Source organism: Mytilus edulis, chromosome 7 (assembly GCF_963676685.1).
Source record: "Mytilus edulis chromosome 7, xbMytEdul2.2, whole genome shotgun sequence".
Classification (NCBI taxonomy): Eukaryota; Metazoa; Mollusca; class Bivalvia; order Mytilida; family Mytilidae; genus Mytilus; species Mytilus edulis.
Genome location: NC_092350.1, coordinates 77,938,522 through 77,954,918, shown reverse-complemented (window position 1 = coordinate 77,954,918; position 16,397 = coordinate 77,938,522). Strand labels below are relative to the sequence as shown.

General features: G+C 33.6%; 1 protein-coding gene across 1 annotated transcript in view; it reads left to right on the top strand.

Annotated features, from left to right (window-relative positions):
• Positions 1–13,422, top strand: part of LOC139482321 (nuclear pore complex protein Nup160-like) — a 145,545-nt gene extending 132,123 nt beyond the window's left edge. Inside the window, exons 32-35 of the mRNA XM_071266141.1 lie at positions 1,777–1,918; positions 9,093–9,230; positions 12,047–12,148; positions 13,004–13,422. Coding sequence (XP_071122242.1) covers positions 1,777–1,918; positions 9,093–9,230; positions 12,047–12,148; positions 13,004–13,102 — 481 coding nt within the window. The 3' untranslated portion in view covers positions 13,103–13,422. The remainder of the gene's footprint in view (positions 1–1,776; positions 1,919–9,092; positions 9,231–12,046; positions 12,149–13,003) is intronic.
• Positions 13,423–16,397: the final 2,975 nt, after the last annotated feature.

Below are 16,397 nucleotides of genomic sequence, written 5' to 3'. Positions count from 1 at the left end.
CACTCAAATGTTGTCCGTGCATTAACTCATGAACCGTTCAACCAAAGCTTTTAACATTTTAATATGTTGTTACTGACAACTAAATGAAGGTCAAGTTCAATAATGGCGATTTTGACTTTTACCGTTCAGGAGTTATGGTTCTTGAAAGATTGAAAAATGGAGTTTCCAGTCGTGTCTGTGCATTTACGCATGAACTGTTCTACCTAAGCTTCCCAAATTTTAATATGTTGTTACTGATGACAAAATGGAGGTCAAGTTCAATAATGACGATTTTGACTTTTACCGTTCAGGAGTTAAGGTTCTTGAAAGATTGAAAAATGGTGTTTCCAGTCGTGTCCATGCATTTACACATGAACTGTTTTACCAAAGCTTCCCAAATTTTAATATGTTGTTACTGATGACAAAATAGAGGTCAAGTTCAATAATGACGATTTTGACTTGTACCGTTCAGGAGTTATGGTTCTTGAAAAATTGAAAAATGGTGTTTCCAGTCGTGTCCGTGCATTTTCTCATGAATCATTCAACCAAAGCTTTTGAAATTTTTATATGTTGTTACTGATGGCAAATTAGAGGTCAAGTTCAATAATGATGATTTTGACTTTTACCGTTCAGGAGTTATGGTTCTTGAAAGATTGTGAAATGGCGTTTCCATTCACGTTGTTGCATTTACTCATGAACCATTCAATCTAAGCTTTTCAAATTTTAAGATGTTGATACGGATGACAAAATGGAGGTCAAATTTGATATTGACGATTTTCACTTTCACCATTCATCAATAATGGTTCTTGTGATATTGCCAGGACACAAATAAATATTAATAAATCCGGTTTGCTGTCGTTGTGACAGCCTCTTGTTCATAGTTTGTTGTCAAAACGTTTAAAAATCCGGATAAGAATGCTGTTTACGATCGCATTTTATTAACAACGATTTAATTATGTCAACATGTGGCAAACAATTTTAGCAGCCGAATACAATTGTCAGATTAATATGTTATGGGAGTATTCGATCTTGTAAAAGCAGATCGCCCAGCAGGTTGATAAAAATGGGTGTCAAGGCAGACCTCGGCAGAGAGCAAATTCAAATTTAGATATAACATTGATGGATAAAGTTTAAATCAAATTGGGAATTTTTATTCTAATTCGGAATTTTGTAAGCATAAAATTTTAAACAGTATTCTTATCCGGATTTTAAAACGTTTTCACAACAAACTATGAAAAATTAATTGGTAACAGAAACTTTTCCGGAAATATCAATTTTTATTTTATTTTTCTTAATTGGGAAATCATTTTCATGTACATTTTTTGGGGGCCGCTGACGGATTTAAGGGCCGCTAAGCGGCCCTAAACTATATAGTGGAATCATCCCTGCGTGACCATGAGGAACTTACTACGACAAGCATGATTGTAAAATATAATGATTTTCCTATAATTTTCTTATAAAATTAGCTGCGTGTTTATCTGTAAACTGAACCTGTTAACTTGAGGAATTTTTTTAGTCCTATTTACCAGCATATTAAATTTACAGGTAGAAATTTAGGTTAAAGTTGTGCAAATTAGTATTTATTTGCGCAAATGCTATGTCCTTTAATCCCAAAATCCATGCATCCCCCATCAAACATAGCTTACACCATGTCAGTCAGTTTAAATAGTACTCCTTTTTTGCTTACCTTTATTTATGTGTCTTACAACGTATCAGAAAATAACAGCAAAGGGAGGTTTCACTTTAATCAGATCCACACTGGAGCTTTAAATGTGTTTCAATTTGACTTCTTTACAGTGCAGCAGATATGGGCTGGAGTTTATTACAAAACTACCTGGAGATGTATGAAGAGAAAACATCACAGTATCACAGATGTGTGGCTGTTAAACTTTTGTCACATGGGTTTCCACTACCAACATGGCTTGTCAACTCATTCAAGGTAGAAAGTCCTTTCTTTTACAGTTACCAGTAAAATGTTCAGTGCAGAAAAAGTGCACTTATGGGCATACCAAACAGTAAAAGTGCACTAATGGGCATACCAAACAGCAAAAGTGCGCTAATTGGCATACCAAAGTGCACTAATGGGCATACCAAAGTGCACTAATGGGCATACCAAACAGTAAAAGTGCACTAATTGGCATACCGAAGTGCACTAATGGGCATACCAAACAGTAAAAGTGCACTTATGAGCATACCAAACAGTAAAAGTGCACTAATGGGCATACCAAACAGCAAAAGTGCGCTAATTGGCATACCAAAGTGCACTAATGGGCATACCAAACAGTAAAAGTGCACTAATTGGCATACCGAAGTGCACTAATGGGCATACCAAACAGTAAAAGTGCACTTATGAGCATACCAAACAGTAAAAGTGCACTTATGAGCATACCAAACAGTAAAAAAGCACTAATTAGCATACCAAACAGTAAAAGTTCACTTATGGGCAAACCAAACAGTAGAAAAGCACTAATGGGCATACCCAACAGTAAAAGTTCACTTATGGGCAAACCAAACAGTAGAAAAGCACTAATGGGCATACCAAACAGTAAAAGTGCACTTATGGGCATACCAAACAGTAAAAAAGCACAAATGGGCATACCAAACAGTAAAAGTGCACTTATGGGCATACTAAAAATAGTGAGTGCACTTATGGGCATACAAAATAGTGAGTGCACATAAGGGCAAACAAAACATTGAAAGTGCATTTATGGGCATATAAAAACAGTAAAAGTGCACTTATGAGCATACCAAACAGTAAAAGTTCACTTATGAGCATAAAAATAAGTAAAAGTGCACTTATGAGCATACCAAACAGTAAAAAAGCACTAATGGGCATACCAAACAGTAAAAGTTCACTTATGGGCAAACCAAACAGTAAACAAGCACTAATGGGCATACCAAACAGTAAAAGTTCACTTATGGGCAAACCAAACAGTAAAAAAGCACTAATGGGCATATACCAAACAGTAAAAGTGCACTTATGGGCATACTAAAAGTAGTGAGTGCACTTATGGGCATACAAAACAGTGAGTGCACATATGGGCAAACAAAACATTAAAAGTGCATTTATGGGCATATAAAAACAGTAAAAGTAAATTTATGAGCATACCAAACAGTAAAAGTGCACTTATGAGCATACCAAACAGTAAAAAAGCACTAATTAGCATACCAAACAGTAAAAGTTCACTTATGGGCAAACCAAACAGTAGAAAAGCACTAATGGGCATACCCAACAGTAAAAGTTCACTTATGGGCAAACCAAACAGTAGAAAAGCACTAATGGGCATACCAAACAGTAAAAGTGCACTTATGGGCATACCAAACAGTAAAAAAGCACAAATGGGCATACCAAACAGTAAAAGTGCACTTATGGGCATACTAAAAATAGTGAGTGCACTTATGGGCATACAAAATAGTGAGTGCACATAAGGGCAAACAAAACATTGAAAGTGCATTTATGGGCATATAAAAACAGTAAAAGTGCACTTATGAGCATACCAAACAGTAAAAGTTCACTTATGAGCATAAAAATAAGTAAAAGTGCACTTATGAGCATACCAAACAGTAAAAAAGCACTAATGGGCATACCAAACAGTAAAAGTGCACTTATGGGCAAACCAAACAGTAAACAAGCACTAATGGGCATACCAAACAGTAAAAGTTCACTTATGGGCAAACCAAACAGTAAACAAGCACTAATGGGCATACCAAACAGTAAAAGTTCACTTATGGGCAAACCAAACAGTAAAAAAGCACTAATGGGCATATACCAAACAGTAAAAGTGCACTTATGGGCATACTAAAAGTAGTGAGTGCACTTATGGGCATACAAAACAGTGAGTGCACATATGGGCAAACAAAACATTAAAAGTGCATTTATGGGCATATAAAAACAGTAAAAGTAAATTTATGGGCATACAAAACAGTAAAAGTGCACTTATGAGCATACCAAACAGTAAAAGTTCACTTATGAGCATAAAAAACAGGAAAAGTGCACTTATGAGCATACCAAACAGTATAAGTGCCCTTATGGGCATACCAAACAGTAAAAAAGCACTAATGGGCATATTAAACAGTAAAAGTGCACTTATGGGCATACAAAAAAACAGTAAAAGTGCATTTATGGGCATACAAAACAGTAAAAGTGCACTTATGAGCATACCAAACAGTAAAAGTTCACTTATGAGCATAAAAAACAGTAAAAGTACACTTATGAGCATACCAAACAGTAAAAGTGCACTTATGGGCATATCAAACAGTAAAAAAGCACTAATGGGCATACCAAACAGTAAAAGTGCACTTATGGGCATACTTAAAATAGTGAGTGCACTTATGGGCATACTAAAAATAGTGAGTGCACATATGGGCATACAAAACATTAAAAGTGTATTATTGGGCATATAAAACAGTAAAAGTGCATTTATAGGCATACAAAACAGTAAAAGTGCTTTTATTGGCATACAAAACAGTGAGTGCACTTATGGGCATACAAAAGTGCATTTATGGGCATACAAAACAGTAAAAGTGCATTTATAGGCATACAAAACAGTAAAAGAGCACTTATGGGCATACAAAACATTAAAAATGGCAGATGATGATGCATCTGAATTAAATATGTTGTTTGCAATATATAACTATTAAAGAAAAGCATTCAAAATTGGCATCAAAATATCTGACATCATCAAATCATTGAATTGGTTTGAAAGTAATTGCTATATAAAACATTTTTCACATATTGAAGCATGTGAAATCCAGTACGGTTTAGGGCAAGTAAAGACTACTTTTCAATCATCCATAAATTTATGTGTGACAGTACAATTCATAAATCATTTTGATGTACATATAAAAGATAAGAAGATTTGGTATGATTGCCAATGAGAAAACTCTCCACAAGAGACCAAATTACATGGAAATTTACAACTACACTTGTCACTAAAGACAAATGAAAAACAATTCAAACAAGAAAGAAAACTAATGGTTTGCAGACATAATTTAGCGCCAATCAATGAAATGTAATATCTTACATTTTAAAAACTAGGTTTACTATTTCTAGCCTTCTTAAAGGACACACAGATGCTATTGTCCTCTCCGTTGGCATATAATTTGTTTGTCAAAGGGGAATAACTAGAAAAATCTTTGATATCTTTTTACAAATACCTTGGACAAATGATGGCTTGAGAACAAATGAAATGCAATTTCGAAAATAATTAATGCTTATGTTTTAAGTTTTTAAAAAATTTTAAGTCTTTAAAAAATTTGATTGTCACTAATTAACAGGATTTTACAAAGAAAAATTGGTTATTGATTTTGGACTATGTGGCATGCAGCAGCCAAACAGTATCTGTTCATTAACATGAAAACCCTTTTAACATTTTTTTTCAAATTTAGTAATTAATAAGTATGTGTATAGATTGTCTATCAATGATTGTATCTGTTTATTTGATTTTTGTCAGGAGTTTCTTTATAACTTCTTTCTTTTTAGTTGAGTTGAGTGTATTTTGAAGGTAGATGTCACATTGTTATGTGGAATTTTATGATTGTTGTGAAGGTTAATTTTTTAGCTCACCTGGCCCATAGGCTTTTCTCATCACTTGGCGTCCGTCGTCGTTAACTTTTACAAAAAATCTTCTCCTCTGAAACTACTGGGCCAAATCAAACCAAACTTGACCACAACCATCATTGGGGTATCTAGTTTAAAAATGTGTAGGGTGACCCCGCCAACCAACCAAGATGGCCACCATGGCTAAAAATAGAACATAGGGGTAAAATGTAGAATTTTGCTTATAACTCTGAAACCAAAGCATTTAGAGCAAACACAGGGTAAAATTGTTTATCAAGTCAAGATCTATCTGCCCTGAAATTTTCAGATGAATCCGACAACTGGTTGGGTTGCTGCCCCTGAATTGGTAATTTTAAGGAAATTTTGCTGTTTTGGGTTATTATCTTGAATATTGTTATAGATAGAGATAAACCCTTTATAGTAATTTTTTACCAATTTTTCGTATTTTTTTGTAATCTTTTACAAAAATCTTCTCCTCTGAAACTATTGAGCCATATTTAACCAAACTTGGCCAAAATCATCATTGGGGTATCTAGTTTATAAAATGTGTAGGGTGACCTGGCCAACCAACCAAGATGGCCGCCATAACTAAACATCAGAGCATTTAGAGCTGCCCCTGAATTGGTAATTTTAAGGAAATTTTTACCGTTTTTGGTTATTATCTTGAATATTTTATACGACCACAAAATTGGTATGATGTTGGCGTCGTCCGTTTTCGCACTATAACTTTAGTTTAAGTAAATAGAAATCTATGAAACTTAAACACAAGGTTTATGACCACAAAAGGAATGTTGGTATTGATTTTGGAAGTTTTGGTCCCAACAGTTTAGGAATTAGGGGCCAAAAAAGGGGCCCAAATAAGCATTTTTTCTTAGTTTTCCCTCAATAACTTTAGTATATAAGTAAATAGAAATCTATGAAATTTAAACACAAGGTTTATGTCCATAAAAGGAAGGTTGGGATTGATTTTGGGAGTTTTGGTCCCAACAGTTTAGGAATTAGGGGCCCAAAGGTTCCAAAATTAAACTTCTTTGTTTGATTTCATCAAAAATTGAATAATTGGAGTTCTTTGATATGCCAAATCTAATTGTGTATGTAGATTCTTAATTTTTGGTCCCGTTTTCAAATTGGTGTTCATTAAGGTCCAAAGGGTCCAAAATTAAACTTTGTTTGATTTTAACAAAAATTGAATTCTTGGGGTTCTTTGATATACGGAATCTAAACATGTACTTAGATTTTTGATTATGGGCCCAGTTTTCAAGTTGGTCCAAATCGGGATCCAAAATTAAACTTTGTTTGATTTCAACAAAAATTGAATATATGGGGTTCTTTGATATATGCTGAATCTAATCATGTATATAGGTTTTTGATATTTGGGCCCGGTTATCAAATTGGTCCACATTGAGGTCTAAAGGGTCCAAAATTGAACTTTATTTGATTTCATCAAAAAATCAATTATTCGGGTTCTTTGATATACGGAATCTAAACATGGGAGCAATTCACAGCAGGATAGTTTATTAGACCAAATTAAAGCAAAACATTGAGCATATTACCAATTCTAAGTTCTTTGACTACAGTTGTTCTGTGTAAAATAACACAAATACTAAATGAATAAAATAACACAAATACTAAAGTCAAAAGAAAATTCAAAACTGACAGTATAAAATGGCAAAATAAAAAAACTCATAAAAACAACTGTCATATTCCTGACATGGTAGGAAATGTTGGATTGAATCTAGTTTTATATCTAGCTAAACCTCCCACAGTCGCAAAGAACTCCATTATTTCAACAACAAAGTGTGAGCAAAACAAATAGACATATTTTTATAGGTAAAATTGTTTATAAAAATTTGGGTACCTTTAAAGTCATATGAAACCTCAAATTAAATCAAAGTACTGAAGTACTGAACATCGGATGACCGCAAGTTCTTGTGGATGGTCAAAAGCACTTGTCACAAAACAATATCACATCTCTATACCTGAAACTGATGTTAATGTACAGAGATATAATTTTTTTAACAAGTTCGTGCGTGGATGATGAATGAATGACAGGAAGTTCAACCTCACCGTAATAACTATTATAGTGTAGTGATACAAATCAGTATACACGGGTTTGTTGTTCTATATTATATTGGTATAACAGTAACATGTATATATAACTTTCATCCATTTGTATATCATTCTATTCTACTATTCCAATAATAGTGCATTGCAAGTGCATGGTGGACACTCTTCTGTAAAAAGTGGATTTTTCTTAAAGATTGGATATGAGCAGGCATTCATGGTTTCCCTCAAAAACAATTACAGAGTTACCTGTCCTTGCCAGGATTGTCGCAAAACATTCTTGAGATATTCTTCTGCATGCTTTAACACAATTTTTCATTACGTGTGCATAGATATCATCATTGATTTTTATGCCACATTTATGGGCATCATGTTTTCTGGTCTGTGTGTCCTTCTGTTTGTTTGTTCTTTCTTTGGTTCATCTGTCTGTCCTGCTTCAGGTTAAAGTATTTGGTTGAGGTGATTGAGGTAGTTTTTGATGAAGTTGAAGTCCAATCAAGTTGAAACATACAAATGTAGCTATATATAGTAAACATGTTCCCTCTGATATGATCCTTCTAATTTTAATGCAAAATTATAGTTTTTACCCCATTTTCACGGTCCACTGAACATAGAAAATGATAGTGCGGATGGCACATCTGTGTACTAGGGACACATTCTTGTTTACTTGTATACATATATATATATATCTCTAAAGACAAAACATTTTCATATTATTAACTTATGTTTTTAACAAAAATATTTTGATCAGTATTCATTAAGAGATGTATTTATAACAAACAATAAGGAATGTTAGTTTGCACTCCTTATTATCCGCATATTAATCATGTTTATAGATAAGTAACAAACCCAAAAGGAAAGTTATTTATGCAATAGCACACAATAGACGATAGCAATACATAGAAATGTCGTCATCTCCATGTAAAAAAAATGATGCATATGTTTTTATAACTAAATGAATAGTTTTCATTATAAAACTTATGTACATATACTTTTTTCTGAAGAAAATTCTTTAGTTTGTCCACATTTTAAAGAAGTTTACTTTTTTTTATTTGATTGCTTCCAGGAAGAAGGAAGCAATTCGCAGACATATTTTCTGTAAGCAGAAGACCTTAGCGTGACTCTCCTTGTAAAAATCTGGTGATCGCAATATGCATGTATCTGGTCATTGAAATAAACTATAATCTGATTGTACATGTTATACACGTGCTCAGTATCCATGCTTCTTTGTTGATTGTTTAATATAAGATGCCAATTGGTAAACTGCAGCTTTGAAATACTACAATTGATTAGTAGCCATATTTTCACATCATAACAGACAGTGAGAAAAAAAAGGACAGTTATACGATATGTTTGCAAACAAAATGATAAAATCGTGCACAGAAGACTAAGTTTATGATATCTACATGCATTAAGGGTTCAAGAATTGGATAAACATTATTTTTAACTCTTTTCATATGACTTTAATGATTAGTATGATGTATTTCAGAAAATAAACATGAGTGAGTTACTAAAGATTTATATAGATTTTGACTTGTTAGAAGATGGAGTCCTATTGACCATGGAATATATTGATGCTGTTGTTGATTCTTTAACTGGTCAAGAAAGAACTCAGTTTGGTTTAAAGGTAGGGATTATTAAACCGTGTTCAATTTGGTTTTTTTCAATGTTGACTGAAATATTTTAAAACTTCAGCCTTCTCATTGTATTCTATGTGGTAGTGCTAAATGACTGTTGTCAATGGTGTGTTAGTACTAACTGACTGTTGTCATTTTTGTAGACTTGTATTCTGTGTGGTAGTACTAACTGACAGTTGTCAATTGTGTGGTAAAACTAACTTACTGTTATCAATTGTGTGGTAGTACTAACTGACAGTTGTCTATTGTGTGGTAGTACTAACTGACTGTTGTCAGGTGTGTGGTAGTACTAACTGACTGTTGTCAATTGTGTGGTAGTACTAACTGACTGTTGTCAATTGTGTGGTAGTCCTAAATGACAGTTATCAATTGTGTGGTAGAACTAACTGACAGTTGTCATTTGTGTAGACTTGTATTCTGTGTGGTAGTACTAACTGACTGTTGTCAACTGTGTGGTAGTACTAACTGACAGCTGTTTTCAATTGTGTGGTAGTCCTAACTGACAGTTGTCAATTGTGTGATAGTACTAACTGACTGTTGTCTATTGTGTGGTAGTACTAACTGACTGTTGTCTATTGTGGGGTAGTACTTACCGACAGTTGTCAATTGTGTTGACTTGTAATCTGTGTGGTAGTACTAACTGACTGTTGTCAACTGTGTGGTAGTACTAACTGACAGCTGTATTTTTTGTGGTAGTACTAACTGGCTGTTGTCAATTGTGTGGTAGTCCTAACTGACAGTTGTCAATTGTGTGATAGTACTAACTGACTGTTGTCTATTGTGTGGTAGTACTAACCGACAGTTGTCAATTGTGTAGACTTGTATTCTGTGTGGTAGTACTAACTGACTGTTGTCAACTGTGTGGTATATGCGTAGTACTAACTGACAGTTGTATTTTGTGTGTTAGTACTAACTGACTTGTCAATTGAGTGGGAGTCATAACTGACAGTTGTCAATTGTGTGGTAGTTCTAACTGACAGTTGTTAATTGTGTGGTACTACTAACTGACTGTTGTCTATTGTGTGGTTGTACTAACTGACAGTTGTCAATTGTGTGGTAGTACTTACCGACAGTTGTCAATTGTGTAGACTTGTATTCTGTGTGGTAGTACCAACTGACTTGTCAATTGTGTGGTAGTACTAACTGACAGTTGTCAATTGTGTAGACTTGTATTCTGTGTGGCAGTACTAATTGACAGTTATCAATTGTGTAGACTTGTATTCTGTGTGGTAGTACTTCCTGCCAGTTGTCAAATGTGTGGTAGTACTAACTGACTGTTGTCAATTGTGTTGACTTGTATTCTGTGTGGTAGTACTAACTGACTTGTCAACTGTGTGGTAGTACTAACTGACAGCTGCATTTTTTGTGGTAGTACTAACTTGTTGTTGTCAATTGTGTGGTAGTCCTAACTGACAGTTGTCAATTGTGTGATAGTACTAACTGACTGTTGTCTATTGTGTGGTAGTACTAACCGACAGTTGTCAATTGTGTAGACTTGTATTCTGTGTGGTAGTACTAACTGACTGTTGTCAACTGTGTGGTATATACGTAGTACTAACTGACAGTTGTATTTTGTGTGTTAGTACTAACTGACTGTTGTCAATTGAGTGGTAGTCATAACTGACAGTTGTCAATTTGTGGTAGTTCTAACTGACAGTTGTTAATTGTGTGGTACTACTAACTGACTGTTGTCTATTGTGTGGTAGTACTAACCGACAGTTGTCAATTGTGTGGTAGTACTTACCGACAGTTGTCAATTGTGTAGACTTGTATTCTGTGTGGTAGTACCAACTGACTTGTCAATTGTGGGGTAGTACTAACTGATAGTTGTCAATTGTGTAGACATGTATTCTGTGTGGCAGTACTAATTGACAGTTATCAATTGTGTAGACTTGTATCCTGTGTGGTAGTAATAACTGACAGTTGTCAATTGTGTGGTAGTACTAACTGACTGTTGTCAATTGTGTGGTAGTACTAACTGTCTGTTGTCAATTGTGTAGACTTGTATTCTGTGTGGTAGTACTGACAGTTGTCATTTGTGTAGACTTGTATTCTGTGTGGTAGTACTAACTGACAGTTGTATTCTGTGTGGTAGTACTGACAGTTGTCAATTGTGTAGACTTGTATTCTGTGTGGTAAAACACACAGACAGTTGTCAATTGTGTAGACTTGTTTTCTGTGTGGTAGTACTGACAGTTGTCATTTGTGTAGACTTGTATTCTGTGTGGTAGTACTAACTGACAGTTGTATTCTGTGTGGTAGTACTGACAGTTGTCAATTGTGTAGACTTGTATTCTGTGTGGTAAAACACACAGACAGTTGTCAATTGTGTAGACTTGTTTTCTGTGTGGTAGTTCTAACTGACAGTTTTAAATTGTGTAGACTTGCATTTTGTGTTGTAGTACTAACTGACAGTTGTCAATAGTGTTGATTTGTATTCTATGTGGTAGTACTAACTGACTGTTCCCAATTATAAAGCAATCTGAGTGCTCAAATTTATATTGTGATTGGTTTATGCAATTTGCATTAGACTGTTTATTTCAATTCAAAGGCAAACAAAAATTTAGCAGCAAATTTTTAGTAACAGTCATGGATCTTGGATTCATGTTTTGCTCTTTTTATTTTAAAGAAAGCAGCTTGTTTTATAGTAGTGCAGTCAGGACAAGCGGTTAGTTGTCAATTATTTTTCAGTCATAATAATGCACATTTGAAAAATGTCATAGAGACACACAAACCAGTTCAATCTGTTAATGATAGTTAAAAGTAATATAAATCTGTCAAATTTTATCAACTTTTTTTGTTGTAGGCTTGTGGAACACAAGTTTCCCAATCATCATGGCTACCATATACATACATAGATCAACTACTATTAGGATTAAAAGATAATAGACACGAACGAATTTATGAGGTTAGTATGTTTTCACTTTTCAACAATCTTTCACATACAGTATGATATAAGAAGATGTGGTATGAGTGCCAATGAGACGATTTACAAGTCACAGTTTGTTAAAGTAAACAATTATAGATAAAAGTACGGTCTTCAACAATGAGTGTTGGCTCACACCAAACAATAACCTATAAAGGGCCCCAAAAATTACTAGTATTAAACCATTCAAAAGGGAAAACTAATGGTCTTATCTATATATAAAAAGGAGAATCAGGAGGAAAATCAATGGTCTTATCTATGTATAAAAACGAGAATCAGGAGGAAAACCAATGATCTTATCTATATATAAAAACGAGAATCAGGAGGAAAACCAATGATCTTATCTATATATAAAAACAAGAATCAGGAAACACAACAAACAACAACCACTGAACATCCTGCCTTAGGACAGGTGCAAACAAATGCAGTTGGTTTAAACATTTTAATAGGAACCCTTACCTGAAACAATAGTGTTACATCACATTACACAAAGAAACACAATAAAATAGCAATTGAAATAGCTTAACTAAATCACTAGACATATTAACACAAACAAGTGAACATACACTGAACGAATAAATTTGATCTATGACACAATTTAAATACAAAATCAATAAAATACAGGGCGAGATGTTAAACGATTTCAGAAAGAAAACCATAACCTAAAACAACATGCTGCCAAATAAAATAATGTACACAGGTTAGTAAAAATAATTTTGTTGTAAGGTACACAGTAATGGAGAGACACATTGGTTGATGTTTTAGATTGAGCAGTAGATCACACATCTAGTTCATTTTACATATTGTATTTTAAAATTTTCTATTTTTCTGTTTCAGTTGTATGACACTCTCCACACAAAGCTGCTGCATTATTTTAAGAGAGTAGAAACTTTGTCAGACCAGATAAATCAGGCTACCGTATTCGGCCGTGTATAGTCAACATCACTAATTGAGTGACAGATAAATCAGGATATCAACATCACCTGATTGAGTGACTCAGGCTATCAACATCACCTAATTGAGTGACCGATAAATCAGGCTATTAAAATCACCTAATTGAGTGACAGATAATTCAGGCTATTAAAATCACCTGATTGAGTGACAGACAAATCAGGCTATTGAAACCACCTGATAAAGAGACAGATAAATCAGACAAGTTCTATTAACATCAATGATTAAAAACTGCAACTTTTAAATGATTCACAAAGAATGAACTATTTAATTTGTTCTTCATTAAAATTTAGATGTCACTTGTATTACCTAATAATTGTTTTTTTTCATCATTTCCAAGGAAACTGAAAAGTGTTAATTTTCAGCTCACCTGGCCCAAAGGGTCAAGTGAGCTTTTCTCATCACTTGGCGTTTGTCGTCCCTCGTCATTAACTTTTACAAAATAATCTCCTCTAAAACTACTGGGCCAAATTAAACCAAACTTGGCCACAATCATCATTCTGACAGGAGTAAAAATATTCATTAGGTCAAGATCTATCTGTCCTGACATTTTCAGATGAATCAGACTACCTGTTGTTGTGTTGCTACTCCTGAATAGGTAATTTTAAGGAAATTTTGCCGTTTTTACATGACAGCAAAAATATTTTTTTTGTTCTTATATTGGTATCACGTTGTTGTAGTCATCTGAAAACGGATGGTTTGCGAATAATAACTTAAGTATAAGTGAATAGAAATCAATGAAATTTTAACACAAGGTATATAACCACTAAAGGAAGGTTGGAATTGATTTTGGGGCTTATGGTCCCAATTGTTTAGGAATTAAGAGACCAAAAAAGGGTAATTTTTATACGACCGCAAAAATTTTAATTTTTCATCGTATATTGCTATCACGTTGGCGTCGTCGTCTTGCGTCGTCCGAATACTTTTAGTTTTCGCACTCTAACTTTAGTAAAAGTGAATAGAAATCAATGAAATTATAACACAAGGTTTATGACCACAAAAGGAAGGTTGGGATTGATTTTGGGAGTTTTGGCTCCTACAGTTTAGGAATTAGGGGGCCAAAAAAGGGCCTAAATAAGCATTATTCTTGGTTTTCGCACAATAACTTTAGTATAAGTAAATAGAAATGTATGAAATTTAAGCACAGGGTTTATGACCATAAAAGAAGGTTGGGTTTGATTTTGGGAGTTTTGTCCCAACAGTTTAGGAATAAGGGGCCCAATGGGTCCAAAATTGAACTTTGTTTGATTTCATCAAAAATTGAATAATTGGGGTTCTTTGATATGCCGAATCTAACTGTGTATGTAGATTCTTAATTTTTGGTCCTGTTTTCCAATTGGTCTACATTAAGGTCCAAAGGGTCCAAAATTAAACTTAGTTTGATTTTAACAAAAATTGAATCCTAGGGGTTTTTTGATATGCTGAATCTAAAAATGTACTCAGATTTTTATTATTAGCCCAGTTTTCAAGTTGGTCCAAATCGGGGTCCAAAATTAAACTTTGTTTGATTTCATCAAAAATTGAATAATTGGGGTTCTTTGATATGCCAAATCTAACTGTGTATGTAGATTCTTAATTTTTGGTCAAGTTATCAAATTGGTCTACATTAAAGTCCAAAGGGTCCAAAATTAAACTAAGTTTGATTTTAACAAAAATTGAATTCTTGGGCTTTTTTGATATGCTGAATCTAAACATGTACTTAGATTTTTGATTATGGGCCCAGTTTTCAAGTTGGTTCAAATCAGGATCCAAAATTATTATATTAAGTATTGAGCAATAGCAAGAAATTTTCAATTGCACAGTATTCAGCAATAGCAAGAAATCTTCAATTGCACAGTATTGTGCAATAGCAAGAAATTTTCAATTGCACAGTATTGTGCAATAGCAAGAAATTTTCAATTGCACAGTATTGCACAATAGCAAGAAATCTTCAATTGCACAGTATTGTGCAATAGCAAATATTTTCAATTACTCAGTATTGCAATTTCAATTGGAGTTATCTTTCTTTGTCCAGAATAGTAGTTGAATCAACTTAAAATCTTTGTTTTATACAATATATATAATTAATATTTCAATTGGAGTTATCTTTCTTTGTCCAGAATAGTAGTTGAATCAACTTAAATCATTGTTTTATACAATATACAATGTATATTCACTTTTTCTACCAACTGATAAATTAAAACAATCTTTACCATTCAGTGATAACAAGCACTTTATTTTACATTTTAATATTTTATGATGTATTTAAATGAGTAGTTATTGTTGCAAACTCCATTAGAAATTTGAGTTGAGATCAGTTTTGAAAAAGGGAAAGGGGGATGTGAAAAAAACATGGGGGGGGGGTTAAATTTTTCTCATTTTAGATTTCATAAATAAAAGAAAATTTCTTCAAACATTTTTTTGAGAGGATTAATATTCAACAGCATAGTGAATTGCTCAAAAGTAAAAAAAATATTTTAAGTTCATTAGACCACATTCATTTTGTGTCCGAAACCTATGCTGTGTCAACTTTTTAATCACAATCCAAATTTAGAGCTGAATCCAGCTTGAATGTGGTGTCCATACTTGCCCCAACCGTTCTGGGTTCAACCTCTGCAGTCGTATAAAGCTGCGCCCTGCAGAGCATCTGGTTTTACATAAATAAGGCCGTTAGTTTTCTCGTTTGAATTGTTTTACATTGTCTTATCGGGGCCTTTTATAGCTGACTATGCAGTATGGGCTTTGCTCATTGTTAAAGGCTGTACGGTGACCTATAGTTGTTAATGTCTGTGTAATTTTGGTCTTTTGTGGATAGTTGTCTCATTGGCAATCATACCACATCTTCTTTTTATAAGATCTACAATTAAGTCAACATGACCAAAATGGTCAGTTGACCCTTTAAGGTGGTATTGCCCTTTATCATATGTTTAGTAGTAAATACAGTAGTTTTGAATATTTGATAAATATCCTGCTGTTTAATCCATATTTGGTGATGGTGATGTGTTTGTACATCTTACTTTACTAAACAGTCTTGCTGCTTACAATTATCTCTATCTATAATAAAATTGGCCCAGTAGTTTCAGTGGAAAATGTTAATTCAAATTTACAAATTTTATGAAAATTGTTAAAAATTGACCAAAAAGGACAATAACTCCTTAGGGGATCAATTGATTTTGGTCATGTCGACTTTTTTGTAAATCTTACTTTGCTGAACATTATTGCTGTTTACAGTTTATCTCTATCTATAACATGTATAATAATATTTAAGATAATAACCAAAAACAGCAAAATTTCCTTAAAA